The sequence below is a fragment of the Pelophylax lessonae genome, assembly GCF_965119305.1.
Source record: "Pelophylax lessonae genome assembly, chromosome: 2".
NCBI classification, from domain to species: Eukaryota; Metazoa; Chordata; class Amphibia; order Anura; family Ranidae; genus Pelophylax; species Pelophylax lessonae.
In genome coordinates, this window is record NC_138769.1 from 194,335,323 (window position 1) to 194,362,776 (window position 27,454).

At 41.1% G+C, this 27,454-nt stretch overlaps 1 protein-coding gene across 2 annotated transcripts in view; it reads left to right on the plus strand.

Annotated features, from left to right (window-relative positions):
• Positions 1 to 27,454, plus strand: part of STS (steroid sulfatase) — a 396,147-nt gene that overhangs the window by 118,479 nt on the left and 250,214 nt on the right. The window contains exon 3 of one of the 2 annotated variants that reach the window (XM_082247742.1): positions 2,745 to 2,866. The exons of the other annotated variant lie outside the window; for it this stretch is intronic. Within the exon in view, the coding sequence (XP_082103868.1) occupies positions 2,745 to 2,866 (122 nt within the window). The remainder of the gene's footprint in view (positions 1 to 2,744; positions 2,867 to 27,454) is intronic. 2 annotated transcript variants of the gene reach the window in all.

The window sequence follows — 27,454 nt, forward strand, 5'->3', positions numbered from 1 at the left end:
AAGCAAAAATTTATTATATTGCAGCTGCATTACTTTGTTTCCCCTATTTTACCTGGTCATCTGGCCAGTAGCACAGTTTCTGTTTTAGGGTGGCTCTGTACTATAGAGGAGCAATAGAGCTGTCCTTGGACAGCAACATCATCAACCTGTGGAGAGGGTAGTGCTACATGCAATAGCAAGTTTAGATAGACTTGACTAACAAATTAAAGCCAAACTTCAGGTAACGCTTAAGAATTTACAGAAACAGTTTATTTTATTTTTGGAATATAAGGTGAGGGAGGGCATATATTGCACTACCTACACCTATGGGGCAGTGACAGACCAATAGGAAGAGAGCTAATTTAATATATATGTAAAATATTTAATTTGATTGGTTTATACTTTAAAAAAGGCAGTACTAACGTTTTTTCTTTAAGGTTGAGGCTTATTTAACCACTTACCGCAAACTGACGTATATATACGTCGGGTAACTTTGCGGGGTTATACCGGGATGATGCCTCTAGCTAGTGGTTTAGTGCCAACGGTCGGCTTTCCGTCGGTAATGACCGATGCGGCTTGGGAGCCGCTCGATCGTTACCCGGGTGAGCGGGAGGGGACGTCCCCCCTCCCGCCGCCTTCCGTGACTTTTAACGGGGCTCCCATCCCACCGGGAGCCCCGAGCACCCAGCCGGCATGTCCACCGGCTGGATGGTGTCCCGATCAAAGCCGGAAACGGCTTTGATTGGGTCTCCGATGACGTAACCCGGAGATGGTGTCCATGACGTCACTTCCGGGTTACTGTGCTGCAAAAGGCAGCAAATTTAAAAAACGGCTGTATGCAAAAACGCAGTTTTCGGCGTTTTGCATACATAGAAGTGTAGTGGAGGGGTTGAGGGTCTTTTAGACCCTCGATCCCTCCATAAAGAGTACCTGTCACTGCATATTGGTGTCACAAGGGATGTTTACATTGCTTGTGACAGCAATAAAAGTGATCAGATTTTTTATTTTTTTTTAAAAAAACTGTAATAAAGATAAAAAAAATAAAATAGGAAAAAAAAAAAATTTAGCTGCCGCCGTCACCGTTAGCTCGCGCACAAAAAAAACGTATATGGAAGTCAAGCCGCGAATGAAATCGCTGTTCAAACCACACATGTGAGGTATCGCCACGATCACCAGAGCATGAGCAATAATTTAAAAAAAAGAGCTACACTCTAACTCTAAACTGGTAACCGTTAAAAAAATTTAAAGTGTCGCCTATTGAGATTTCTATTGACCGTAGTTTGTCGCCATTCCACGGGTGCGTGCAATTTTAAACCATAACATGTTGGGAATCTATTTACTCAGCGTGACATCATCTTTCACAATATACAAAAAACATGGGCTAACTTTACTGTTTAGTATTTTTTGAATGCAGTGAAATGTGATTTTTCAAAAATTTTCCAAAAAATGGCGTTTTAAAGACCGCTGCGCAAATACCGCGTGACAAGAAATATTGCAATGACCGCCATTTTATTCTCCAGAGTCTTTGCTAAAAAAAATATATAATGTTTGGGGGTTCTAAGTAGTTTTCTAGGAAAAAATACTGATTTTAACGTGTAAACAAAAAGTGTCCGAAATATGGCTGGGGCTTAAGTGGTTAAAGGGTTTATTGCGCCACTAGATCAACAGACGGCGGGGACAGAAGAAAGAGATTGTCACGCCCTCCCTCCCATGTCGCGGTCCTTTTTGTTCGGCATTTATGGATGGTAATTGGCTCCAGGCCTTTTTTATCTATGCCGGCGTTATGGGGGAAAAACACCCTGAGCATTGTAGTGGGCTTTTCCAACACGTTGAGATAATTTTGGAGGCATAAAAGAATTTTAATGGTAAAAGTCTACCAATGTACATAATACCCCCCCCCCCCCCTTTCTGGGCCAATGTTAAATGCTTTTTTCAATTCTCTGACACTTTTGCTGGACAACTTAGTAAGTTAAAGGAAGCTTAAAAATAACAGACTTGCCGGTGTGGATCACCAAGTAAAAAAAAAGCAAAAACTAATGGAGCCACTGAGTTTAAGGATTAGTAGGCTGCAGTATATACAATTTTTGCTTTTTGTTAAGATAGTCCACAACATTACTTTATGTTTCTTATAATATGGACATTTATGTTTTTTTGATGTTAAGTCCATTTAAATATTTAACAACCAAATAGAAATTTATAAGTTGATGAAGGTTAGAAAGACAGAATGGCCTGGAATCAACCCTCCCTTTCAAAATGCATTTTAATGTCACCAGAACTATCAAAATCTCTTAAGTTTTACATTTATATTAACTTATGTCAAAGTTTGGTAAAATTATGTTGTCAAATGTAAATACTTCTTAATGGCATTAAAGTGATTTCAAATGCTAGTGCAGATTAGAAAAAGAAAGTTTACAGATTGCTGCTGGCAGGTATTTTTTTTTTTTATCCTCACATCTATGTATGTGGACTGGTATGACATCTAACTCCTTTGAAAACTGTGGAGTGTCGCTACACTTCTCCCCCCAAGGATAAAGTATTTGTCAAACTGTATGAATCCAAAAGAATACGTTTCTTATAATGACAAAGTAATAAACTATTTTCACTGCCTCTAAAATGTTTGTTTTTTAGGAAATTTTAACAAACTTGCTGATTACATGTAAATATTTATATGGTGAGCGGTATATTTACTGTGAAATCAAATTATCGAAATGTTAGTTTTTGACATTTTCCTATGCTACAATTCAGCTCTTAATTCTGTCTTTTAGAACACCAAATATAGACAAATTAGCTACAGGGGGAGCCAAGCTAACTCAACACATAGCAGCATCTCCATTATGTACACCCAGCCGAGCAGCATTCATGACTGGCAGATATTCTGTGAGATCAGGTATAGTGTGCCTTGTAAATATTTTAAAATTATGCTGGAATAATTATTTTACCACAGACTACATTTAATACTGTCTGTATGTGCTGGCGTGATTGCATTATTCCCAACTCTAACATGTGGTATCCCACAATGACCCCTTGCTGTTTTAAAAATCTTGCAAAACTTTAGCAGCATAAAGATACCTCAAAGTTCTAACAGGCTCTATTATCACAGTGTGACTTTAATCCTGAAAATGTTCGTGTTGTTCAAAGACTTTGTTTCCATTATTTTATGCTTTTTAAAGTGAACTTGTCGCCTATCAGTCCTTTGGAGCAGACACCGCAAGATACCGGTTTTTAACTTTATTAAAACCTCTACCATTCTTAATGCTTCAGTTTGGTCTCTACTTCTTCGACTTCAGTGATAAGCCTTGCCCCTTAAATTCAAGTGCTACCTACCATATTTCCCTGAAAATAAGACCTACCCCAAAAATAAGACCGAGCGTGATTTTCTAGGATGGCTGCAATATAGGCCCTACCCCAAGCCCTAGTTAAAGTCCTTGTAAAATCATGTAATCTGCTCTGTAAAAATATAATGTGCAGTGTGTGTTTTTGTGTACAATTATTGTGGAGAATAACTTGTTTACAGATCTGTGGGCACTAACGTGACCCACAGGAGCTCTCCTCCTCTACCCCCACCGGCTGATGTTGCGGGGATCTCGGCCCCTCCCTCTGCAGTGCTCGGAGTGGGGAAGAAGAGCTCCGATGGGTCACGTGAGCGCCCAGCAGCACTGTAAATAAGGTATTTTCCACAATAATTGTACACAAAGACACACACACTGCACATTATAAAATGCTTTTACAGAGCAGAATACATGATTTTACAAGGACTTTAACTAGGGTTTTTTTTTTCAGGGGATAACAGAATTTTATAATACTGACTCCTGAGCTGGCAGGGAGGGAGGGGCAGAGGAGACGGGATCACAGGAATTTTTTTAAAAAACATTTTATTGTTTTATTCCTGTAAAAAAAAAAAAAAAACAACCTATGCGCAAAACCGCAGATTTCCTTTAAACACACAATTTGGCAATATTTTAACAAATTTAGTTTGTAATTCTAAATTGACCATATTTTAGTATTTTTATTCTGAGACTATACATAAATACGTAAGACATGCCCTGAAAATAAGCCCTAAAGTGTTTTTTTGTAACCAAAATATTATAAGATCCGGTCTTATTTCTGGGGAAACATGGTGCATTTAATCCCAGTATCCAATCAGAGTACCACAGTTCTCAGCAAGGGCACTCTCCTTAGATAGTAGGGTGAGTGTGGAGGCTTAGCTCTGAACTTGAAGGTCAAACCTCCAACTAATAGCATGCACACAAAATTTAGATAGGTTCACCGAAGAGGATTTTCTGGATAATACAGCTTGTGATAGTTGTAGTGCCTGCCCTGTTTTCACTAATCCAAGCCCTGTCAATTTCCTTATATAATTATTTAGTATGTCCATTCTATATTCTCTATACTCAGTCTTGTTTCTTTAAAGTTATGTACTACTACTGTATGTTATTAACGTGATCACTTGATATATTATAACGTGATATATTATTATTATTATTATTATTACCACTTTATATTAAAGCAGATACCCTAAATATAAACTTATTTTCCACACCCTACCCCTCCCTCTCTCACATTTGGTATATTTTTTTTTAACTTTATAGTGTTTTTGTGCTGCAATGCATGAATGCGCAGATGTGTTGCAGGGCTGTGGGTTCCTTAGGTTTCCTGCGCACAAGCAAATATATAAATTCCAACTCAGTGTGCTTACACATTCTCAAAACCCCTCCTGCAAATGTGCAGGTGTGTAAAAGGGCTCTACTGGGATCCGAAGGCCAGGTAGTGCCCTTTGCCATATCTGCGCACACCAGACTAAAAAAAATAATGGTGGTGTTGGTGGTGGAGGGTGGGGTAGAATCTAACCAATGAGCCGTAATCAGTTTTATAACTGTTTATATTTTAGCTCTGGTCTATAACAGCTACAATAAGTATCCCTGCTATTTGCCTTCCTCACGATCTTCAGTCTGTCATTGCCCATCGTTTTGTTCCTCCTTCCCATACTAATTAGCACTCAGTGTCTCTATTTGGTGTCAATTATTGTAGTTTTAGACTTTTCCTGACTCTGCTTGCTTTTCTCTTTACTGTTCCCACTCCGCAGAAAAATAAACTACGAGCACATTAACATTTTCAGGCATAAAATATGATTAAAGTGGTTGTTAAGCCACTTATATAAAATCATGCCACCCTCTGTAATATAACTAAGTATATCTGTGTCTGTTATAGAAAAAATATGCCGATCTGTACCTAAATCAGAGTGTCTCCTGGCGCTCAGCTGACTCCTCGGCTCTCTCCTCTGCCCGGTTGACTGCTTTAGCAAGTGAGGAGGAGAGGAAGAGTGGAGAGAGAGCCAAGTGGTCACGTGATCTCCGGGAGACACTCTGATTTAGGTACAGATCAGCATATTTTTTCTATAACACAGGCACAGGGACACTTATTGTTATATTACAGAGGGGGTGGCATGGTTTTAAATTAAATATAGGAGCAGCAGGAGAGGAGGGGGTGGGCACTGACATAAGCAGACAGGCAGGGAGGGGGAGAGAAAACAGAGAGGACAAAGCAGGGCTGCAGATGACAGAGGCATGTAAACTGACTACGGTGTCAGGGTTCATTAGCTGTAGTCAGTTTAAAGAGGGGAAGGTAGAAACTGCCAGGATCAGCCAGGTTTTTTAGGTTATACAGGGGGCAAATTGCACAGCACAAGAACTGTGCTGTACAAAATGCGTTAAGGGAACAGGATTTTTTTTTTTTTTTTTGGGTAACAAATGCTTTAACAAATAAAAAAATAGCATTTTCCTATGCCCCGGGAGCCACAGATGAGGTGTACAGTTGGCTGTAGAAGTGAACCGCCTCTGTAATTGTGTAAATGCAGGTGCCTATGTGCATAGGCATTTATCCTCACAGGCCTGCAAGATGGATTTCCTGACTGTGTTTGCATTTAAGAAACTTTGTCATACACACATGCAAAGGTAAATGCTGATGCACAGAAGCATTGGCATTTACACAGGTAGGATTACCTTTACACAAGAGCTTAGTTTACTAAAAAATGTAAATAGCATTATGCGAGTTGTTGCTAAAGAGCAGACAGGGCAGTTTGGGGGGGGGGGGGGAGTAGTGAGGCAGGTCCCTCAGTTCACTCAGTTCCCTCCGTTCTCTCAATGTTACAACATTAAAACATTCAAAAGACAAAAAGCTTTACAATTCCAAGTCTTTTGTATTTGACAAATATAAAGCACTGCTGCAAACAGAACTTCATGCAAACCGGTAAGGTTTATTTGCCATATCTGGATTTATGTTTTTGTTGATCCTTGGATTTACACAGTCCAGACAGTCAGGAGAACTAGATATGTAAGATAACTTTTTCTGCTAAGGTTAATAAAGTTAGGTCACCTCCCTGCCCTGTAGTCTATGACTGTGCAGTGACACATAAGCAACACACTAATCAGCTTGTTACTATTCTTTTTCCTCCGGTAAGCATCTTTTTTTGTGGTTACATGTACAGTACATTAGAACACACCTAATTGGTCCCTAATAATGACCATCCCTCTTGTGGTATGAGTGCTGCTATACTTGGGATTATAAAAAATCTGGTGCTAAGTCAAATTCAGGTACTTAAATTAGTTCCATTTAAATCACGGTCAGAATTTTTTTTTTCTTTCATAATGTACCTATCTATTTATTGGAATTTAAATTAAACAGAATTCATAAATTCAGGAATGTATACATTCTTAAACAGTGATCTTATACATACTGTATGCTTGGGACACAATACAAAACAAAGCAAACAAAAAAGTTGAAGCCAGGCACTGAATAACCCCTCCTCCAATAGTCATGTCTATGGTTTTGGTTTTGCTAGTGTCCTAGGAGGTTGGATGCCATTTCTTCAGCTCTGCTGGAAAAATTCTTACCATCATTTTTGTAACTTTTTTTATTCTATTTTACTGTTTACTGTTTGAGCTAGACTCTACACAGCAGCTAAGCAGATCAGTATATACTCAACAAACTTTTTTAGAGGCTGTTTTCAGACCCCACTGAAGTTGTGGGTCTAGTCTGGAATGTGACCCTCAGGCACTGGGCTCTGCATTGTGGTGCTTACCATACTTTTGTGTACTGTGTTAGCCACAGAGAGCTATTTGGGTCCAGATCCATGGCACAGCCTCTAGTCTGTCTCAATCTCTGAAGACTCAATTTGGGAGTAAAGGCCGGCAAGACTGCAGCTTTGGGGGATACCTCATTGTTTTGCAGTTGCACACTTTTTTTAATTTTCTGTCTATATGCATTTCAGGGTGAGAAGGGTTAAGACTGAGGAACTTGAGCATGTGTGCATTCTCTTTTGCCACTATTGATCCTAGAGGAAGCACTTTCTCACCACTGTTTCTGCTTCTAAAGCACCGCATGGATCAAACAACCTCTTTCTTGTAGATAAAAAAACAAAAAAACTTCCAGTTGCCTGCCTACAGCAACTTGGTTGCGTCTGGCCACTCCAGTTCTCATCAACACGAGTTGCTTTGGCTTGGGATTAAGCGAAGCCTTGCCTTACTTTGAGCCTAGTTGTTTTCCTCTACATTGTGCAACATGTCCCTGGAGCAATAACATTTATATTTTTGTGGGATCCCCAATTAACATCCATACCAGACCCTTATCTATGATAAAGGTCTGGTATACATGAAGGTAATCCCAGCTTTTTGTTTACAAACAGAAAAGTGGCTGATTTTGTCAATTGCTGGCAAAATAAATGGCACTTTTTGTAAATGTCAGTTTAGCTGCAGTATATTGTTTACAGATGTACCACTTCACTTTGCATTTTATGTTTTACTTTAAGCTTTATTAAAATATTTGTCCCCTGCCTAGCTGACAATCCCTTAGCTTTAAGCCTAGAAAATGGACACAGCTGACTTTAATGGGTTTCAAATTGAGCACCCAGACATCTGTATTGTCTGCCAAACCTGCCTTGAACCAAAACCATGAACGTTTGGCACATCCCTAGTCTGGAGCACTAGGTTGATTCCCCTTTCCCACCCCGTTCTTGTAGAAATTTCCTTGTTTGGTTTGCTCTTTCCTCATCTAGCCTTGATGCAGGTATTGATTCCTCAAATTACTAATTTGTAAAATCATCTTCACATTTCATAGTGACTGTTGCCCCCCTTCCATTTTGACTGCCTTTGAATGTCATGACTGTTTGAGAACTTGATAAAAGAAAAGGAATTGGCAGCACTCCAGGTTGAGTCAAAATCCAGATTTATTGACTGGACATCCAAATATGACAATCGTGACAAGGTAGACGCGTTTCACACACTGACTGTGTGCTTAATCATTACGGTCGTAACGATTAAGCACACAGTCAGTGTGTGAAACGCGTCTACCTTGTCACGATTGTCATATTTGGATGTCCAGTCAATAAATCTGGATTTTGACTCAACCTGGAGTGCTGCCAATTCCTTTTCTTTTATCAAGTTTTCACGGAGGCGAGCCGGGGCATGCACCTGTGTGAGTCATCAGGCAATTACACCACCTTGAGCAGTGAGTCCTTGTCTGTTCAACTGTTTGAGAACTCCTAAATTCTTACGTCCCTCAATGAAAGTTATAAAAATAATATTTTTGTCATTGAAAGACAAAGGTTCTGCCCCTCTGTGACTTTGGCTTATTGTAATACTTGCTCACAAAACAGAGGCAGAGGCTGGAGGTGGAGTTATACAGGGACTGGCTTCAATGGCTTTTGTCTCCTAACCTCCTGTAGGTGACAGCAAAATTTGGCCATTTAAGAATTATTTTATTCCTCAAGGAACCTAAAGAAAAAGATTTGAGGGTAAGTACAAATGTTATTTTATATGATATTAATTATTTTTTACTAATATAAAACATTTTCTCAAGGAAGCCTGGTCATGATTACTAGTTAGCACATTTGCACTCTCTATGCTGCTGCTGCTACTACCATTGCTGCTTCGTATCTGGAATTTTGCCTGCTCTTTGAACATTATGCAGCTGAAGAAAGCCAGTATATTTTGTGTTCAGGACTTTGCTAAGGTGATAAGAAGCACTGTTTATGTTTAATTTAATGCCGCTTATAACAAATCTGCTAAAGGCATCAAATCTGCTAAAGGAACCCCAGAACCACAATGAGATGATACAGTAAAACTGCAATAAAAGCACTTCCAGTGAAGCAGACCAGTCCATTTGTGGCCCAAAGATAAGAATAAGTGCTATTTGATGCTGGTGATGTCAAGACAAGGGGCATACCAGAGCACTTTGTCCCCAGCAAAAGGAGCTCATGCAATACAGGGATCCCCATAAACTGTCATATACCCAAGAAGCAATTACTAAATTACTTTCAGAGAGTACTGTACTTTTGTGTGTATGATAAGCATAAGTCGGTTCACAACCAAGACTCTCATAGATTCAGGGAGCGTGGTGACTCGAGTACAGGACAACATAGTTGGAGAGGTCCTGCAACCAGGACTCTCTGGGTTGTGGTCACTGCTATCAGTGCTGATTTCTCCCCCATGTGGAAATTTAAAACATGAGGTTGGTCTGGTAAAGGACCTGGTGCACTTATCAATGAACTAGACTTTCTTAAACTTTCCCAAATTTCAGGAGGTATGTGCCTGATCGGGAGGCCAAACTGGCTCCCAAACAAGCAGATGATATTAAAATGAGTACTGATAATATGTGTGATGAAGATTCCCTTACTCAACCCCAGTTAGCTCTTGGGATGTGATAGGGGAAGAGAAGAGGAGGAGACTGGGCAGGTCCACTCTAACCCTATTCAAACTGGCATGCTCAAATGCAAGACATGATCCAGGTACAGATAGCAAGTGGTTGTTATGAATTAGGTATATACAACAAGAGTCGCGCTAAATAATCTAGATGATGTGCTATCTCATGAGTGGACCTCTCAAGTCTCTAAATAATAAGACCAGCACAATGGACACTGAAAAGCATCAACAATAAATGGTAAAGAGAGATACAAAAGCCCTCTAAGTGTTCAAACGAACAATAATAGTTCATAAAGGTGATGCTTTATATGGATATACACCCTGGTGTGTGTTTAGGATGACACAAAACACTCTGTGAAAACCTCCACCACATGAAGCCTCTTACCAGAGGATGGAAAGGAATGAGCAGTGAGTAGTTTAAGGACTACTACCATCTATATCCAGCAAAACAGCTCCAGTAAACTTCAAATGTAATCCGCCAAAAGGAAGAGACCACCAGGGGAGAGCTCCAAATCAGCTGAAAAGGCTGGATCCACTTTCACCAAGTATATGCATGGAATACAAAACGAGACAAGCCCATAGCGTAATACTGCTTAACTCAGTTTATTTAAAATAGAAGCAGAAATGCACTCACCCATAGGTGGACATTACAAGCCAGTAGCATAATAGATGACACCAAGGCACAGGGCAGGCACTTCCGATATACGGGCGTGACGAGAGACGTGGACACGGCACCTCCCGAAGCTTTTCGTCCATAGATGTTTTCAAGGGGGCGTCACTGCTATCAGTGCTGATTTCTCCCCCATGTGGAAATTTAAAACATGAGGTTGGTCTGGTAAAGGATCTGGTGCACTTATCAATGAACTAGACTTTCTTAAACTTTCCTAAATTTCCGGAGGTATGTGCCTGATCGGGAGGCCAAACTGGCTCCCAAACAAGCAGATGATATTAAAATAAGTACTGATAATATGTGTGATGAAGATTCCCTTACTCAACCCCAGTTAGCTCTTGGAATGTGATAGGGGAAGAGAAGAGGAGGAGACTGGGCAGGTCCACTCTAACCCTATTCAAACTGGCATGCTCAAATGCAAGACATGATCCAGGTACAGATAGCAAGTGGTTGTTATCAATTAGGTGTCACAAGAACTGGGGGTGGGTGACTGTTACCCCACGTTGCTCTGTATTGGAGGGGATTGTTGGATAATTACGGATACCACAACCATATAGAAGGATGGTGCTTTACTTACCCCGTAATGATGTTCCAATGGGACCCCAGGGGGCTTAGAAAATGAAATGGAGGCATGGATTACTGATTGGTTTTACTGGCCTGGAGTAAATGCAGAGGGTAAAATATATTGTATGTCCTGTCCTACATGCCAGTTGACACCATTATCACACTATTGAAATTGCTTAATACACCTACCTGTGATCAAAACTCCTTTTGACAAATAATGATGAATAGACTATGCCCCTTAGTGAAGTCTGCTTGAGGGCATCAATATATTTGGTCATCTATGACTATGCTACCTGTTACCCTGAGGTGATGCCTTTGAGGAATTCCTCATCCAGAGGTAAGCCCATGTGTAATTTTAAATGTTCACCCGGACAGGTTTCCCTAAGGAGATCCTTATAGACCAGGGCAGTCCATTTATGTCAAGGGTCAGGGCAGATGTGTGCAAGTTATTACATATCAAGCAATTGTATACATCTTATGACTAAGCCAGACATATGACTTAGTCATATAATTCATTAGGACCTTGACATCCATATATTAGTGATGTTCCTCAAGTCTATGGGTGGAGAGCTTAGGGTTTTTTTGACCAGGTAAAGGAGACCTGTGGATGATTAATGCTGGATGCAGAGCCTGCAGCTAATGACAGGGAACCCCACTTCGGTGAGTCTTCTGTGAGTAATCACATACGGCCACAATCTCAAGCCTCACATTTGTAATGATAGCGTCTAGGCGGCAGCTACTTTTTGAAAACACCAAACCCCAAGAGCAAAACATTCCTGCAGAGTTGAAAGGATTTTTTCCCCCAAATTGCCTGGTCTCACTAATGGTATAGAGCATGATATCATCACTGAATCTGGTACCATGGTTTGTGTTAGGCTTTTTCACATCCCTGAAGCACAAAGAAGGGCAGTCTTAGATAAAGTAAAGAAAGGGTTTGAATCACAGAATTATCAGTCAAACCCCAAAGTATTGTTCCCAAGCCCAATGGATTAGAGTTCAAAATCTGACACATTGTTTACCCTGAATGGATAAGTCAATTGACAGGCTAAGCCCTGCTCATTAGATCATCACCTTGGGTCTTACAAAGGATATTGGCAAATATCCCTAACCAAGGTTGCTAAAGAGAAAACTGCATTCCTTATAAAAAAAAAAAAAATGTTTTTCAGCTTTCAGACAGCTCCAGCCGCATCGGTAGCTCCCGATTTCTGTAAATATATTGTAGTTCAAGCAGGCACCCCTGATGTGTGAATGGTTTGGCCAAAAGTTGACTGTGGATGAGAAGAACAACACTATTGTGGAGCAGGAATGCCTGGCTATAAAATAGGTTCTTGACTCACTGATATTATCTGTTGGGAAGAAAGTTTACATTGATCTCATAATATGGTCCTTTGACATGGATTCACCAGAATAAGGGGGCAAATGCTAATATGGCCTGGTGGTTTCTAGCACTTAATGAGTTCAGGTTTATGTTGGAACGCATGCCTGGGAGAGTGTATACAAATGCTGATGCTCTTTCCCAGGTCCATTGTCTAGGCTTCTCAAATGTCTACCCCCTCTGGGATGAGGCAAAGGGGGTGCTGTGTGTTGGTCAGAAGGGATATATCCTAGATGGTAGGTATATAGCCCCTTATTTTTTGGAAGTAACCCCTTAAGAGCGAATGTAGGGTTAATGAATAAGGATGGCGGAAAAAAAAAAAGAAATAGGAGGAGGGCTTTTAAAGGGTTTGTAGACTTGACTAGATTTAGAGTGGAGAGGAGGAGAGCCTGCTGTGCCCAGTGACATGGCTGCTACTGATAATGCTGCTATATATCTGGACTTTTGTTTGCTCTATGGACATTATGTGGCTGAAGTAAGCTAGTATCTTTTGTGTTCAGGACTTTATTGAACTGCCAAAAGCACTGTTTGTATTTATTTTTTTTTGGCTGAAGACAAGCCTGCTAAGGTCATAATAAAGAATGTTTTTGTGACAAACATTTTGGTGTCCTGCATACCTGCTACTTCCCCATATATCACACAACTTACATGAACTTGGGATTTAGTATTGCTAGCTTAAAGTGTTACCAAACCCACAATAGTAAAATACAGTCAGGTCCATAAATATTGGGACATCAACACAATTCTAATATTTTTGGCTCTATACGCCACCACAATGGATTTGGAATGAAACAAACAAGATGTGCTTTAACTGCAGACTTTCAGCTTTAACCACTTTACGACTGCTCACAGTAATATTACTGCGGCAGAGTGGCTCGTTATCGTCTGACGACGTAGCACTACGTCGTCAGACACTCCCCCTTCTGGGCGGTGCTTGCGCGCCGCCGGAGGCTCGCTCCCGCTGTTTTCATTCACAGCGGGAGTCGGGCCAGGGGAGGAGCAGCGGCGATCGCCGCTGCTCTTACCCGATCGTCGGGGATCGAGTCTGGAGATCCGCCCGCTGTGTGTAAACACAGCGGGCGGATCTCCATAGTGACAGGGAGTGACAGATTGGACTGTTCAGCATAGCTGGACATCCGATCTGTCCATGACTCACTCAGTCCCCTCCCCCCCCACACGTCAGTAAGCACCAGGCATACATTAACCCCTCCCTCTCCAATAAAATTAACCCCTTCCCTGCCAGTGTCATTTTTACAGTAACAGTGCATATATATAGCACTGATTACTGCAGTAATGTCACTGGTACCCCCAAAAGTGTCAAAAATGTCAGTCAAGGGTCCGATCTGTCCGCCGCAATGTCGCAGTCCCGCAAAAAAAAAATCGCAGATCGCCGCCATTACGCGTTAAAAAAAACCCACCAAAAATGACAGAAATCTTTCCCTTTGTTAGTAAACGCAATAACTTTTGCGCAAACCAATAAAAATACGCTTATTGCGATTTTTTTTTACCAAACATAGGTAGCAGAAAACAAATTGGCCAAAATTTTTTAAAAAAATTGGTTTTTACATCTTTTTTGGGGGGAATTTCATATAAAAAAATGTTAAAAATATTGTTATTTTTTCAAAATAAACGCTCTTTTTATGTTTATAGCGCAAAAAGTAAAAATCGCACAGGTGATCAAATACCACCAAAAGAAAGCTCTGTTTGTGGGAAAAAAAGGACGTAAATTTCGTTTGGGTACGGCGTCGCACGACCGCGCAATTGTCAGTTGAAGTCGCACAGCGCCGAATCGCAAAAAGTGGCCTGGACGGAAGACAGCAAAATCCTCCGGTGGTAAAGTGGTTAATTTGAGGGTATTTACATCCAAATCAGATGAAAGGTGTAGGAATTACAACAGTTTGTATATGTGCCTCCCACTTTTTAAGGGACCAAAAGTAATGGGGCTGATTAACAATCATAAATCAAACTTTCACTTTTTAATACTTGGTTGCAAATCTTTTGCAGTCAACTACAACCTGAAGTATGGAACGCATAGACATCACCAGACGCTGGGTTTCATCCCTGTTGATGCTCTGCCAGGCCTCTACTGCAACTGTCTTCAGTTCCTGCTTGTCCTTGGGGTATTTTCCCTTCAGTTTTGTCTTCAGCAAGTGAAATGCATGCTCAATGGGGATTGACTTGGCCATTGCATAACATTCCATTTCTTTCCCTTAACCGCTTGCCGACCGCCGCACGACTATTTAGTGCGGCGATCAGCCCCTCACAGGCAAAGCGACGTAGGTCTACGTCGCTAGCCTGTGAGGCTCTAGGGAGCGAGCGCGCGCCGCCGGAGGCGCGCTCCCGCGCGGTCACTGACCCCCCCGCGGGTGTGCCCGGTGGACCCGATGTCCGCCGGGCACTCGCGATCTTCCGTTACACCGGGAAGAAAGGCAGGCGGCTAATGTAAACAAAAAGCCGCCTGTCATTCTTCCCTGTGTAAAAATGGAGATCAAACGGTTCTACTATGTAGGACAGTTGATCTCTGTTCTTACACTAGTAGCCGCAGCCAATCACAGTTAGAAACACGCCCCTAGGGACACACTTAACCCCTCCCTCTCCAATAAAGTTAACTCCTTCACTGCCAGTGTATTTTTACAGTAACAGTGCATATGTATAGCACTGATTACTGTAGTAATGTCACTGGTAACCCCAAAAGTGTAAAAAATGTCAGTGAAGGGTCTGAGCTGTCCGCCGCAATGTCACAGTCCCGCAAAAAAAAAAAATCGCAGATCACCGCCATTACTCATTAAAAAAAACAACAAAAATGACAAAAATCTTTCCCTTAAAACGCAATAACTTTTGCGCAAACCAATCAAAATACGCTTTTTGCGATTTTTTTTTTTTTTACCAAACATATGTAGCATAAAACAAATTGGCCTAAAATGTTAAAACATTTTGATTTTTACATTTTTTTTGGGGAATTTCATAGAAAAAAATTTGAAAAATATTGTTATTTTTGCAAAATTGACGCTCTTTTTTTGTTTATAGCGCATGATCAAAAAATCGCACAGGTGATCAAATACCACCAAAAGAAAGCTCTGTTTGTGAGAAAAAAAGGACGTCAAATTCGTTTAGGTACACTGTCGCACGACTGCGCAATTGTCCGTTAAAATCACGCAGTGCCAAATCGCAAAAAAGGCCCTGGTCAGGAAGGGGGTAAAATCTTCCGGGGCTTAAGTGGTTAAAAAACTCTTTGGTTGCTTTCAGAGTATGCTTCGGGTCATTGTCCATCTGCACTGTGAAGCGCCGTCCAATGAGTTCTGAAGCATTTGGCTGAATATGAGAAGATAATATTGCCAAAAACACTTCAGAATTCATCCTGCTGCTTTTGTCAGCAGTCACATCATCAATAAATACAAGAGAACCAGTTCCATTGGCAGCCATATATGCCCAGGCCATGACAATACCACCACCATGCTTCACTGATGAGGTGGCATGCTTTGGATCATGAGCAGTTCCTTTCCTTCTCCATACTCTTCTCTTCCCATCACTCTGGTACAAGTTGATCTTGGTCTCATCTGTCCATAGGATGTTGTTCCAGAACTCTGAAGGCTTTTTTAGATGTTGTTTGGCAAACTCTAATCTGGCCTTCCTGTTTTTGAGGCTCACCAATGGTTTACATCTTGTGGTGAACCCTCTGTATTCACTCTGGTGAAGTCTTCTCTTGATTGTTGACTTTGACACACATACACCTACCACCTGGAGAGTGTTCTTGATCTGGCCAACTGTTGTGAAGGGTGTTTTCTTCACCAGGGAAATAATTCTTCGGTCATCCACCACAGTTGTTTTCCGTGGTCTTCCTGGGTCTTTTGGTGTTGCTGAGCTCACCGCTGCGTTCTTTCTTTTTAAGGATGTTCCAAACAGTTGATTTGGCCACACCTAATGTTTTTGCTACCTCTCTGATGGGTTTGTTTTGTTTTATTCAGCCTAACTATGGCCTGCTTCACTCATAGTGACAGCTCTTTGGATCTCATATTGAGAGTTGACAGCAACAGATTCCAAATGCAAATAGCACACTTGAAATGAACTCTGGACCTTTTATCTGCTCCTTGTAAAGGGGATAATGAGGGAATAACACACACCTGACCATGGAACAACTGAGCAGCCAATTGTCCCATTACTTTTTGTCCCTTAAAAAGTGGGAGGAACATATATAAACTGTTGTAATTCCTACATCTTTCACCTGATTTGGATGTAAATACCCTAAAATTAAAGCTGAAAGTCTGCAGTTAAACACATCTTGTTTTTTTTTTCATTTCAAATCCATGGAGGTGGTGTATAGAGCCAAAAAGATTAGAATTGTGACGATGTCCCAATTTTTATGGACCTGACTGTAAGTCTGTATATGCAGTAAAGCATGCAGTAAAGCTGTCTTCTCTGATCCTCCTCTTGTTCCACAGTCCCCAATCCATCTCCTGATAAGATAGAGCCTCTGGAGTCACTCTGCACATGCTCAGCTTGATGTGTATTGTGAGAGAGGTTTTTTTTATTCTTGGGAGGGTGCATGTGATCAGCACAGCGTCAATCAGCACTGTCCAGACAGAGGGTCAGGGGTCCTGCAGTCTCATAGGACAGTCCGAGGAGAATGAAAACTCCTTCTACATGCTTTCACTGGACACTGAAAGGAGTCACAAGACTGTTATATAATGCTGATGATAAAAGGTATTTAGTTGTTTATATTTACTAATATAATTGCATTTCATATTGTGTGTACTGTGGTAAACCAGATATAGTGAATGCGGGGTCCTGGGTTTCATAACACTTCAATTTGAGCTCTATAAAAGCTAACACATTACAATATATGTTTATGCATTTGAAATTAACAAATTTAAGCCATATAGAATTTAATATGCCAGTACAAGAATACTGGTTGCTATGGCTATTTGGACATTACACTTTGCTCCATGTGCAGTTTTGTTTAAAAACCCCTTGTATGCTGAGTTATGTTTTTTCAATTCATTATCAATGTAAAACAGCACATATTTGTACATCCATTTCATTATTTTATACATTCTGTTTATTTTAGGGAAATTTGTAATCACTATTTAATAAAGAGAAATATCAAAATCTGCTATGGGACCACCATTTGCTGAAATTGTAAACAATTCACATTGGTGACTGATGAAAGATACATTAAAAAGGGAAAAAAAAAAAAAAGAAAAAACTCAAATGACAGCTGAGTGTTCAGCTGTTATTGAAAAAGAGTTTCATTTGCACATTCATTATGTTATTCCAGAAAGCTATTTCTGTGTCTCATTTGCTTAGCATCATTCCAAGGTGTTAATTAGCATAAGATGGCTAAACATAAGCTGAACCATTCTGGGGTAGCTAATGCTGCATTTATGCCATCCAAAAGTACAGAAACTGCAAGAAGGTTTTGGGTGAATAATAATAACATGATGGTGATGGTAATAAGGATGATGGTGATGATAATAATAATAATAATACCAATGTTAGTGGTACTAGGTTTTTATTATGGCATTACAGTGCTTTTGTCATAAATGTTTAAATATTTAGCTGAAATTTTGTAGGAAGTCTTAGCAGATGAGATCATTTGATGTCCATTTGTAATAAACTACCTCGAAATCATTGATTTTTGTAAAACTCATGCAGAGTGTAAAAACTAATTGCAGCAATTCATCTCTTTACTTCATCACAAAAATTAAGAAAGCAATGCTTAGTAGTAAATACTCTTGTCAGCTTATTACTGTCCATTGACATTACCAAAGTCATGTATCTAAGTGACATGAAAGCAGTATAAGGAGCAAAGCCGAATTAAAGTGGTCCAAGTTAAAGACTGGCTAATGTCTGCACAAGCAAGTTTGAATCATGCTCAACGGACAGGCAAAATTTGGGTTGTGCAGACTTGAATCAAAGGTAGTAGACAAACGAAGGTCAGTGCAAGCCCAATTAGATAGTACTTTGCAGATAAATCCCTATGTGGGGTCTAAATTTGTGGTCTACAAACTATGGCTGCCAGCCATTTATGGCCCGCTAGTTGGCATTGACAGGCCATTACATTGCGAAGGCCCTGCATGCAGGGCTTTCTCATTAATCCCTAGAGGAGTCATTGTTCAGAGTGACAGCAGATGTCTGGCACTGGAATAACAATTGTTCCAGCACTCAGCAATGTAACAGACAGAGTAATTTCCTTCCTGATATTGCTTGTATAGCAGGGAACTGTATGACATAGAGCCAGGTATATGGAGATAGGTTCCCACTAAACACCTAACATGATACGGCATTATTTAAACTGATTAAGTGGCACACCTGGCACAGGGGTATGCATTACTCCCGCTGAACTCTGATGCAGGGGCTTTTAATAGACATAGATTTTTGTTACTCCCACTGACTAATGCAATTCATGATGCAAGGAAATGTATTACTCCCCTTGACACAGGGGCATTTATTACTCGCACTCATAACTGATGCAGGGGTATTTATTACTTTGACCACAAATGCAGGGACATTTATTATTTGTATTGATCACTGCCACATGGATGTTTGTTACTCCCACTGACCACTAACACAGGGCAATTTTTTTACCCCCACCGATGCCAGGGAATTTGTTTACCCCTACTTACCACCCTACAAACCCCATACAGTATGATAAACAGGGAACTGGCCCCAAAGTTTTGAAGACCCCTGGTTTAGATCATGGTCAGGAGACAAATGGGAGTTAGGGCAAGCAGATATTCAATTTTTGGATTAGGTGAGACAGAAGAGAAAAAAAATGGTGTTGAGATACAAAGTAAGGTCAAGTACCAGCCCGTTGTCAGACTATGAAAGCCTGGTCAGCTGCAGGAAAACAAGAACATGAACATATTAGTAGAAAGGCTGAAGGATCATTCAACAACATGTTAGTGCATCCAGTCTGATAAAGAGCATGTACAGTAAACTTAAGTACGTTAGGTAGATAACGCACTGTTCTTGCAGCAGTGGAGATTTTAGTGCATTTTGGAAGTATCACATTTTAGAGTCTACTCTTTACCTCTACTGTATTCTGTTTGCTAATTATCTTAGCAACATCTCAGTATAGGTTGTGGAAGATTTACATTGTTACCCCGGCAGATGCAGGAATTAAAAACTGAACTTCCCATGCGTGGCTAAGTGTATATTCATAAAAAACATTGTTGGCAGGCAGGACTATTTCATTTTCAAGATCAATATAATATAAGCTTGAAGTGACACTGAAACAACTTAATGCTCAGCTGAAATATGAAAGTTTGAACTATCTTTCCTAAAAACTTTTGTCCAGCTAGTTTTCTAATATAGACATCCATGTTAAACCGCATATACGGGTTTTGACCTCACTATTTTCTATTTAAGTAAAGCAATACAGCTTGGTTAGGGATTGTTCCAGCCTGATTAGCTTGCAATGTTACCCTATCTTCTCACAATCTAAATCATGCTTTGTGGAGAACAAAAGGCTTTTAAAGACAGACAAGGTACTGTTTAAAAATACAAGTAAAATGGTTTGGGTCAGTTTTATTTTTGGTTTTCTTAGTGGAAGAAAACCCTGATAAAGAAAAAGGGAATGACCCCCTGGAAGGGTGGGACTTTAGAGGTAACTAATGAGGATCTTTCGAAAAAGATAGAATTAATTAAAATATTTAACAATTTATTGAAAAAAATGTGAATGAAAGAGATCAATCAAACAGTAATAATACATTCAATGTACAATACAATACAGTTGCAGATGCATGACAGAGTCCAACGCGTTTCGAAATTTGTATAGTACCAAAATCTTCCTCAGGGAATCTGTATGTTTTCCTGGAAAGCATAATCATATGCCAAAAGTGAAACCAAAAGAACAAAAGCAAAAATACAAAAACATACATTAGTGTGTTACATCAATCATATCAAGGTTTTTGCATATGCGACAACATGTTGTTCCATCTCAAGAGGTAATATATCAAGGGGGAAGGAGAGAGGGGGGAAGGGGGAGGGGGGGGACAGGAAGAGGGAGTGGGGGAGGGGGAAAGGGAGAAGAGAGGATGGTAGGGGAGGGGGGGTTGTACACATACCGGAAAATGTCCGGAGCCGCTCATATTGTCCACAGGGAGATATGTATGGGTCCCGCAGGGTGGGAGCTAGAATCAGGTATTTGTATTATTTTCTATAGCCTGTAAATAATAATGCAGTGTCAGAAAAGTTCACTCCAAGGATGAATTCCCTTAAGTATATAGTTACGGATCACTTCACCTGTTGTAATGATCCAAAGGGGGAATAGGTGTGTAAAAAATACGGAAGAAAGGGATCATTCAAGTGACGGAGAGGATTCCAGTCACCTTTGGTTATCCCAAGCTAAAGGTGCCTATTAGGACTTAATAGATGGTGACCCCTAAAAACGAGAAGAAGGGGGGGGGGGGGGAAGACATAAAACGAGGAAGTACTGGAGAGCAAGGAGCTCAAAATATAGATTATCCACAGTTGGAAATATTTTGTTATTTGGGGTATCTTACCTCCGTGTAGATAAAGAGTAAATAACAGCCAAATCCAATGCCACTTCAGCAGATGAAGTATCTACTTGGGGGTGTGCTTTTTGTCCCAGAGTGGTTGAATATAGATATTGGTATTATGCTTGTGTCTAAAATATAAAAAGTTTTATATTGCATCTATCTGGTTGCCTATCCAGGATATTGTATATGGCAGGAGTGTCCCCAATAAAAGTATAAATATAAATACCGTAGGATGAAAAGAGGTGGCAGACACCCAATGACAATGTCTTCCAAGCGGGGACGGATGAAAACCCCCACGGCTGATTATACAGCTAGTGGGGTTCGCCCATAGATCTGAAGGAGTAAATATGTATAAGGTATAAAATAAAGTTCACCTTGATGAAAGTACCCAAAGCATTCCAACGATCAAAAAGTCCCCTAAAAAAGATTACTTACTTAGCTGTAGGGAGGGTTGGAGGAACGACAATTCTGTCCTATCACGGAGAGATCACTCACCGGACTGATTCTCGGCGTTCCCTAAAGTATCATAACGAGGCCCGTGATTTGCCAATGGGCATCGCGAGGTTTAGAGTGATGTCATCATTTCCGTCTGTTTAATCTCGAGTAAAATACCGCGAGTCTAGGACGGTGACATCACATCCGGTTTGGGCGTATAATCCAGCACTTCACGGGACGTAGCCGCGGTGATGGACTTCCGCCCTCACTTGCAGAAGGGGCAAGATAATAATACCCGCCCTTAATTCTAATAATTGGTACATCTTTGATGCTAAATAGGACAATGAAGTGTTTTAACAAAGTGTGATCCAACCATAAATATGTCGGAATCATAATAATAAAAATTATACGAAAGTTTCAAGAGATGCCAATTTCTCATTATGGATACTTGGCCTAGTAGATACAGAAGGGGAAATCTTATAAGATATCGCCCCGGCACGGGTGGTGGCGTTTAACCCTTAGATGGTCGGGGGTTCAAGCATGGAATTCCCACAGAGATTGTAGGAAATTGATCCAGCTGTATAACGCATATGCTCTCCAGATGAAAGATGGGACATCCAAAATCAATTTTGGGTCCCAAGGAGAGTAGTCTCACCCGTGCCGGGCTCCCAGCTGCGGGATATCTCTCCAAAGGAACAAATATGGAAACATAAGATCACATGATTATGACATCCAGACAGCCGGGCAGTGGACCCCCTGGGAGACGGGAAGGGAAGAAAGGGAAGAAGGGGGGGGATCTTCCCTTTGAGTAGCCCTTCTCCCTTTTGTTTCTGAGATCTAGGATCGACTCCCCTTCATCTTTCATCCCTCTTGTCTCTTTTTTCCTTGCTTTCCCTCCTTTCCAAACTACCCTTCCTCCCCCTTCCCCTCTCTCCCCCCTCCCCCCTTTTTCCCCCCCCTTCTTCCCTTTCTTTCCTCCCCTCCCCCCTCCACCTATTTTTCCCTCTACTTTATCTGCTCTATATGCTTTCAATGCTCCCTCTGATCAACTCAGAGCTATCCTTGGCGTCTCTTCCTCCTATCCCTTATCCCCCTGGAGGACTCTGACCTAAGCACTCTGAGGATGAATGCTGTTTGCATTTAGCCTCATCTTGGCTAAATGCATATCTCTTAGTGGTCTCTTTATATTTATTTTGATATATTTATGTATTTAATTGTTATATTATATTTTGCAACTCCAGTCATGTAATTGCATGATGCGACGAACATTTGTTTCTCCAAAAACATCCAATCAGGTAATTATCCTTCCACTTCAATCCAAAACCCTCCCTCCCCCCTCCCTTTCTTTTTCCCTTCCCGTCTCCCAGGGGGTCCACTGCCCGGCTGTCTGGATGTCATAATCATGTGATCTTATGTTTCCATATTTGTTCCTTTGGAGAGATATCCCGCAGCTGGGAGCCCGGCACGGGTGAGACTACTCTCCTTGGGACCCAAAATTGATTTTGGATGTCCCATCTTTCATCTGGAGAGCATATGCGTTATACAGCTGGATCAATTTCCTACAATCTCTGTGGGAATTCCATGCTTGAACCCCCGACCATCTAAGGGTTAAACGCCACCACCCGTGCCGGGGCGATATCTTATAAGATTTCCCCTTCTGTATCTACTAGGCCAAGTATCCATAATGAGAAATTGGCATCTCTTGAAACTTTCGTATAATTTTTATTATTATGATTCCGACATATTTATGGTTGGATCACACTTTGTTAAAACACTTCATTGTCCTATTTAGCATCAAAGATGTACCAATTATTAGAATTAAGGGCGGGTATTATTATCTTGCCCCTTCTGCAAGTGAGGGCGGAAGTCCATCACCGCGGCTACGTCCCGTGAAGTGCTGGATTATACGCCCAAACCGGATGTGATGTCACCGTCCTAGACTCGCAGTATTTTACTCGAGATTAAACAGACGGAAATGATGACATCACTCTAAACCTCGCGATGCCCATTGGCAAATCACGGGCCTCGTTATGATACTTTAGGGAACGCCGAGAATCAGTCCGGTGAGTGATCTCTCCGTGATAGGACAGAATTGTCATTCCTCCAACCCTCCCTACAGCTAAGTAAGTAATCTTTTTTAGGGGACTTTTTGATCGTTGGAATGCTTTGGGTACTTTCATCAAGGTGAACTTTATTTTATACCTTATACATATTTACTCCTTCAGATCTATGGGCGAACCCCACTAGCTGTATAATCAGCCGTGGGGGTTTTCATCCGTCCCCGCTTGGAAGACATTGTCATTGGGTGTCTGCCACCTCTTTTCATCCTACGGTATTTATATTTATACTTTTATTGGGGACACTCCTGCCATATACAATATCCTGGATAGGCAACCAGATAGATGCAATATAAAACTTTTTATATTTTAGACACAAGCATAATACCAATATCTATATTCAACCACTCTGGGACAAAAAGCACACCCCCAAGTAGATACTTCATCTGCTGAAGTGGCATTGGATTTGGCTGTTATTTACTCTTTATCTACACGGAGGTAAGATACCCCAAATAACAAAATATTTCCAACTGTGGATAATCTATATTTTGAGCTCCTTGCTCTCCAGTACTTCCTCGTTTTATGTCTTCCCCCCCCCCTTCTTCTCGTTTTTAGGGGTCACCATCTATTAAGTCCTAATAGGCACCTTTAGCTTGGGATAACCAAAGGTGACTGGAATCCTCTCCGTCACTTGAATGATCCCTTTCTTCCGTATTTTTTACACACCTATTCCCCCTTTGGATCATTACAACAGGTGAAGTGATCCGTAACTATATACTTAAGGGAATTCATCCTTGGAGTGAACTTTTCTGACACTGCATTATTATTTACAGGCTATAGAAAATAATACAAATACCTGATTCTAGCTCCCACCCTGCGGGACCCATACATATCTCCCTGTGGACAATATGAGCGGCTCCGGACATTTTCCGGTATGTGTACAACCCCCCCTCCCCTACCATCCTCTCTTCTCCCTTTCCCCCTCCCCCACTCCCTCTTCCTGTCCCCCCCCTCCCCCTTCCCCCCTCTCTCCTTCCCCCTTGATATATTACCTCTTGAGATGGAACAACATGTTGTCGCATATGCAAAAACCTTGATATGATTGATGTAACACACTAATGTATGTTTTTGTATTTTTGCTTTTGTTCTTTTGGTTTCACTTTTGGCATATGATTATGCTTTCCAGGAAAACATACAGATTCCCTGAGGAAGATTTTGGTACTATACAAATTTCGAAACGCGTTGGACTCTGTCATGCATCTGCAACTGTATTGTATTGTACATTGAATGTATTATTACTGTTTGATTGATCTCTTTCATTCACATTTTTTTCAATAAATTGTTAAATATTTTAATTAATTCTATCTTTTTCGAAAGATCCTCATTAGTTACCTCTAAAGTCCCACCCTTCCAGGGGGTCATTCCCTTTTTCTTTATCAACTTATCTAGGGATTATGGTAACACAATATCTGAGAACTACCCACATACCTTTTCAGTGGAAGAAAACCCTAACTCTAACTATTCTTAAAAATAGTCCCTTTCCTCTCCTCCTACCTATATAAAAACAAAAAAATGTTTTTTCTTATCTATTTATAATCTCTCCGGATCAGTCAGGAGATCATGCAGCTCTGTGTAAAGGAGCATTCATGAATGGTTGTAAATTTCAGGAGCCATAGTATCACCCATAGGTTTCCATGGCCATCCGTTGATGGTGCTCCCTCACCTCCTCGCAGCAGTCATTCACTGACACCGGGGAGCTGGAGATGCGGGAACACATGACCAGGCCAGATTAGATTGAAAATTGGTAAGTACACACATAATGTTTTATACAGGTTAGGCCGCATAGGTAGTGTGTATGTATAAAGCTCAGCAGATAAAATTGCTTCAGTGCTTTATTTAAGGAAATTTAATTTGTTAAAACTCAAATTCATTCCTTAAGAAAATAAAGATGATAATCAATACATATAGCTGAAGTTAAAGTAGAACAATGGTGAGCTGATTAGGAATTCCCTTGTGGTATGCCCCATTGCTTCTGCATGGTATATGATGATGTCCGTGAGGGGTGGCCGGAGAAGAGTAGTGGCTACGTTTGACTGTTTGTGTAGCATAAAAGAAGCCTGCATTAATGGGCAATAGAGGAAATAATTGCGCCCATTTCTAACACCTAAGCAAGCGTTAAAATCTTACTATATATATGGACATTTTTTTACGGTAACCAGAGTTCAATAAATATTGTTGTCCAATACTGCTAAAAGGGGCATGTAGTATATTCAGAGTGTTGCCCTTGATGTGCAGTGAAACTTCCTTCTATGAATCCTTGAATTCCAAAGACAGTAATGCAAAAACACACACACCCTCACTAACCTGGCAATGTCAAACATGCTGTTGTAACCAAGTCCTACATTTATAGTATTGTATAGCTTTCTCTAGATCTAGCTCTTATTAGAATTGCTTGTTTTAGGTTACAGCAGCCAAAACACAGCAAGATGTCAAGACATTAAAAAAAGACATTTAAAAATGTGTCTTATGGAATCCTAGGGAGTATTGGCTATGTAGTTTAGAAATCTTAAAGCGAGTGTAAACTCTCATTTAAAAAAAAATAAATAACATTATACTTCGCTGCTCTGTGCACAGAGCAGCCTGGATCCTTCTCTCCTTGGGTCCCTCCTGCACCTGGCATCTCCCTCCCATCGAGTGCCCCCACAGCAAGCAGCTTGCTATGGAGGCACCTGAGCCAAGCTGCAGCTCCATGTGTCCATTCAGACAAGGAGCTGCCGTTCAGCTCCACCCCCTATCTCTCTTGATTGGCTCCATGACATTGATTGACAGCCGTGGGAGCCAATGGCGCCACGGCTGTATCTCAGCCAATCAGGAGGCAGAGTCCCAGGATGGCCGAGGGACTCGTGGACATTGCTGGACAGAGAGGGGGCTCAGGTAAGTATTAGGGGTGCTGGGGGGGGCTGCTAAACACAGAAGGCTTTTTATCTTAATGCATAGAATGCATTAAAGTGGAGTTCCACCCATTTTCGTAACTTTAGATCTATGTAATCCCCTTTAAAACGACTTTTACCAATGGAAACTTTTTTTTTTTTTTTTTGCTAGTAAATACCTTAATTTCTGCTTTATTCCTCCTCTCCTCACTTCCGGGTCCGATCGGCGATGACGTCATTCGGCGATTCGCAGTGTGTGCTGGGATGTATTCCATTCCAGAAATCTCGCAGTATCACCCAGGAGCTGAGCTGTACTGTGTGTATTCAGGCCGTGACCTGCCCCACCTCCTCTCAGTGAGTTGTACTGTATGCATTGTATTCAGGACGTGCTCTGCCCCGCCTCTGCCCCGCCTCCTCTCAGTGAGCTCAGTGAGGATATAATGCTTTCAGTCCTCGCTCACTGAGAGGAGGCGGGACGGAGGAGGGGCAGAGAATGGCCTGAATACATGCATTCAGTACAACTCACTGAGAGGAGGCAGGGCGGAGGCGGGGCAGGCCACGGCCTGAATACACACAGTACAGCTCAGCTCCTGGGTGATACTGCGAGATTTCTGGCATGGGATACATCCCAGCACACACTGCGAATCGCCGAATGACGTCATCGCCGATCGGACCAGGAAGTGAGGAGAGGAGGAATAAAGCAGAAATTAAGGTATTTACTAGCAAAAAAAAAAAATGTAATCCAACCTATTAAAAATGGGTGGAACTCCGCTTTAAGGTAAAAAACCTTCCTGACTTTACAACTCCTTTAAGACATTTGCAGCCTTTTCATAGCAAATCATTTTACTGTATCCAAATGTAAAGCTATGATACTGCAGTACCCTAGAAAGATCACATCTTAATTAAAGGGAAAAAAAGACTACAGGCGGTCCCAAGGTTACAAACATCTGACTTACAACGACTCCTACTTACAAACAGCGAGAGACAACAGGAAGTGAGGAGATATCTACCCCTAGGAAGGGAAAATCACTCCTGTGAGTTCTTACGGGAAAAAGGTGTCTCTACTGAAGCTTTATCACCAATCCTTGTTTCCACAACAACCCAAAATTTTCAAAATTCAGTTGTTAAAGGAACCGAAAGTGAAATGACATCTTCTGAACAGGTGTACAGACAGCAAAACAAACCTTACAGAGGTATTAACCCTTCCCTATGCTTTCCAGAAAAATGATTCTTTTGGCTGGAGCTACA